At 39.9% G+C, this 3,557-nt stretch overlaps 1 protein-coding gene across 2 annotated transcripts; it reads left to right on the top strand.

Moving 5' to 3' along the window:
- Positions 1 to 444: 444 nt before the first annotated feature.
- LOC104799806 lies at positions 445 to 2,887 on the top strand. Of its 2 annotated transcripts, none has more exons than XM_010522459.1 (6): positions 445 to 990; positions 1,683 to 1,773; positions 1,875 to 2,032; positions 2,120 to 2,147; positions 2,318 to 2,426; positions 2,531 to 2,887. In XM_010522459.1, exons 1-6 carry the CDS (start codon positions 697 to 699, stop codon positions 2,610 to 2,612), a joined length of 762 nt encoding a protein of 253 aa, XP_010520761.1. In that variant the 5' UTR covers positions 445 to 696; the 3' UTR covers positions 2,613 to 2,887. The 2 variants fall into 2 exon arrangements, with proteins under 2 accessions (XP_010520761.1, XP_010520760.1); XM_010522458.2 differs by having other exon boundaries at positions 449 to 990; positions 1,872 to 2,032.
- Positions 2,888 to 3,557: the final 670 nt, after the last annotated feature.

A 3,557-nucleotide genomic window follows, 5' to 3' on the forward strand; every position in this document is an offset into this window, starting at 1 on the left:
CAAACTCATATCCTGAATGGCTTTCTCGGATGGTAGCGAATGATTGTCATTCAACTTATTAATTTAATCTATTAATTTTTGGAAGAAAAAAAACTATCTACGGTAATAAAAAATCAACTAGAATTATTTGAAGTGTTTGTATTTTTTTTATATGATGTTAGTTTATTTTGATAATTTAGAAGAGTTAAGTATTTTTTATAACTTAAAAGATTTTAATGTTATTTGATAAAATTAAAAAATGTAATGTTTTTTTAAAATTGAAATTTTTAGTATTTTTTTTAGGATTTTCTCAAATGGAACTGGTTCGATTGGTTTGTACCAACCGATTCGATTGGTTTATATGATTTCATATATATATGAAATCATATATATATATATATCCACACACTTTTTTAGAAGAAAAATGAAGAAATCACGAAAATTTTAATATACGTAAACCCAAGTGTTCACGCCACAGCTTAACAGCCGAAGACAACCAAAGCTCTCTCTCTCCCTCCCTCTTTTTTCTTTTTCTTTTTTTTTTCCCGGAAAATAATTTCTTCGCATGAAATTGGAGCAAATTCATCGGAGTTTCGTCAACGAATAATTCGCCGTCTTCTCGTCCCCTCCAGATTTTGAGCAGACCTCCGCCATGCCACGAGAGCTTCGATTTTAGGTCTCTGAGGCGGATTACAGAAACCCTAGGATTTCACCGCCATGGAAATCGTGGAATCTCGTTCGAATGATGTTGCCGAGAGGGAAGGAAAGCGAATCCAGAAGGACAGTAGCATTCGTGTGAAGAGGAAGACTTTGCAGGCTGTGCTCGAGGAGTGTCAGAGAGCTCTGGAGTTGTTAAATCAGGCCGATGTTAGTCCTGACGACGACTACGACAACGCCGCCGGAGATGATGGCGGCGATGGCGTCGGAAATCGTGATGGCCCACCGGAGGAGGAATCGATCGGGGAAGAAGAATTGTCCTCATCTGATCGTGGAGATCCTGAAGCTGATGAAGTATGCATCCCTCTCTCTCTCTTTGTAGGATCTGAAACTGAGATAGACTTTGTTATAGAGAACCAAACATGAAGAACCCATAGGGAAATATGGGAATTGTCAGTGATATGGAAACATACCTCTTCCGCGTGTGAGTGCGTGAATTTCGAAGACTGGAGTTAATTTGATCGATAAATGGAAGAAAAACGAACTGACCTTTTAATGATTCCACACCCTTGCTCATATGAATCTGGTTATTCCATTTGCTGTTGTTCGACGCGATTCTTCTTTTGCTTAGACTTGCGTTTGAAGATTGTTTTGGTTCATGCGATGTTAAAGAAAATCCTGCAACCTCTCAAATGCAAGAATTAGGGTTCAAAGTGCTGAAGGCGATGCTGTTCTGCGATCAGAGCATGATTTGAGTGGATTAATTTGTTTTTGAGGATATTCAATAGTGTCTTCAGTCTTCACCTTATATTTTCCTGAACAAGCGTCCGCAAGTCCTATTTCCTTGGAACAAAAGTCCGATCAGAGCATAAAATTTCCCCGATCACGAATGCCTGTTTCATCTTGAATAGCTTGTTTAATGCATTCATCAGTGCATGTATTCTTGTGGTTTGCTGCTCCATAGACTACCATTGGCTTGATACCCATTTGTTTCTGAAAATGCCTTGGCCGCTATAACTGATACAAGAGCTTCCTGTGTTGCGCAGTTGTATGATCTCATCAAATCTAGAGTTGAATGCCGTGACTTTCTCGAAAGGTTAGAATCAGCTCAGGTCTCAGTTCCACAGCATGTAACTGGTAAGCCTTCTGCACTTTCTTTAATCAAGACAATGCGTAAGCTCATCGTAGCAATGTGTTGCTCCTTCTGGGCTATATTCTTGTATAATGTATTGCAGAAGATGGTAGCTCTTGGGATGTAGTTAGTGAAGATGATCTTTGGGGTGAGAAAAATACGGGTCAACCCGAGGAAGATTATGTGCTGGTTAAGCAAGAAGATATAGTAGATGGCATTGCAAGTTTTATGGCTACATATCTATTATCCCTTAAGCAGACAAAGGTATGTACTGCCAAGCTTGTACTTGCTCTGTCTAGTAGCACAATAAACCGTCATGTGATCGTTACTCAAATGCTAATCTTTATGCAGGACTTGACCCCTGATCAGCTTCAGAAAGGTATCCTGAGATTGCCTCTTTTTCCAAACCGGACTTTTACTTCTGCATATTGCAACTAGGGTTTTCTTGCATTTACATAAAACAGTAGAATGTGTTTCGGTTGCTTTGGGGGTTTTTTGGCAATGGTATATCAGAATAATCTCAAACTTAAGGTTCAAATCATATTGTAGCCCTCGGTAGGACGTTTTCAGTGAAGAAGAGAAAGGGAAAGCTCCGAAGAGCCTGGGATGGGAGTAAAGTCGTTTACAACGTAGCATCATGGAGCGCAACTGTTATAGGGTACACTAATCGAACTCTCATCTTTTGGAAATGCACTAATTTCTAGCATGTCCGGGCTTTTTTAATCATTCTCGCCAATCTTACTTTGTTCCTGTCATTCACAGGATATACCAAAACCCGGTAATCCTCAGGGTTGCCTCGAAGGCCTTCTGGGCATCGTGTCAGGTCATATCTAAGCTTGTCTGATTGATACAGACACTTGCAGAATGGACTTCATCTTCATGCCTGAATTTGCCTATTCGGGTTTGTACTACTTCGTGGTGCTGATAAGATACAGCCTTAGATTCCGCAATGTTTTCATAACTCTTAAATTTATTCAATGTTGGTATGATCTCTCTGTAAATAGCATCCGTTTCTATATGAGCACGCGGGTTATGATTTGGTCGTATCAGATGAAATGGCACGTGTTCGGATTATACACCATACTGTAATGGCAGAACATCAAAAAGGCTGTCTGAAGATTTCAGATTTTCAGACAGACGAGATCAAATACAGGATCTGTCTGTTGCCTTATGTTCAGTAGTAGAAAGACTTGCCCTTGTTATTTGCTGTCTTTGCAGAGAAATGTATCCGACTTCCGTGATCGATCTCGGAGGCCCGAGGCCGTGCTCCCGAACGTGGGCATCGGAAAATTACTCGAAATGCTTCTTTTCGGTAAGTAGGATCTGAAAGTAGGCACAAGTAATGCCCACCGGTTTAGATGATTGTGAGACTGTTCGATGACTCTGCATCTTTGCCTCTGCCGTCTGATTCTCCAGAGTTTGAAGTTCGATATCTGATTTGTTGGTTTTGGATATCCAAGGTTTTACATATTTAAAAAAAAAGAGCCAAATATCCATCGTATAGTCAACAATAAAAATCACGAGACCCTAATTGGAGTATAAATAAAATTCAATTTAAATTCTAATATGAAAATGATTCAGACACGTACCCTCAAGGGTAAGTGTGTGTGCCAATGTACATCTGCTGTCGTCGTTATATAATTTAATCGAGCATTGGTTGCTATTGAATTGCGTCGGTCCAAAATTTTAAATTAAAAATTGTAACTAAAGGGCTCAGAAGATTCGGCGGATGTTCCGTGTGTCTGCTCTTCCTGTCTTCGCCAAGGCGTCTCAGGCCTTTGCACATGCC

Source organism: Tarenaya hassleriana, unplaced genomic scaffold (genome assembly GCF_000463585.1).
Source record: "Tarenaya hassleriana unplaced genomic scaffold, ASM46358v1 Cleome61, whole genome shotgun sequence".
NCBI lineage: Eukaryota > Viridiplantae > Streptophyta > Magnoliopsida > Brassicales > Cleomaceae > Tarenaya > Tarenaya hassleriana.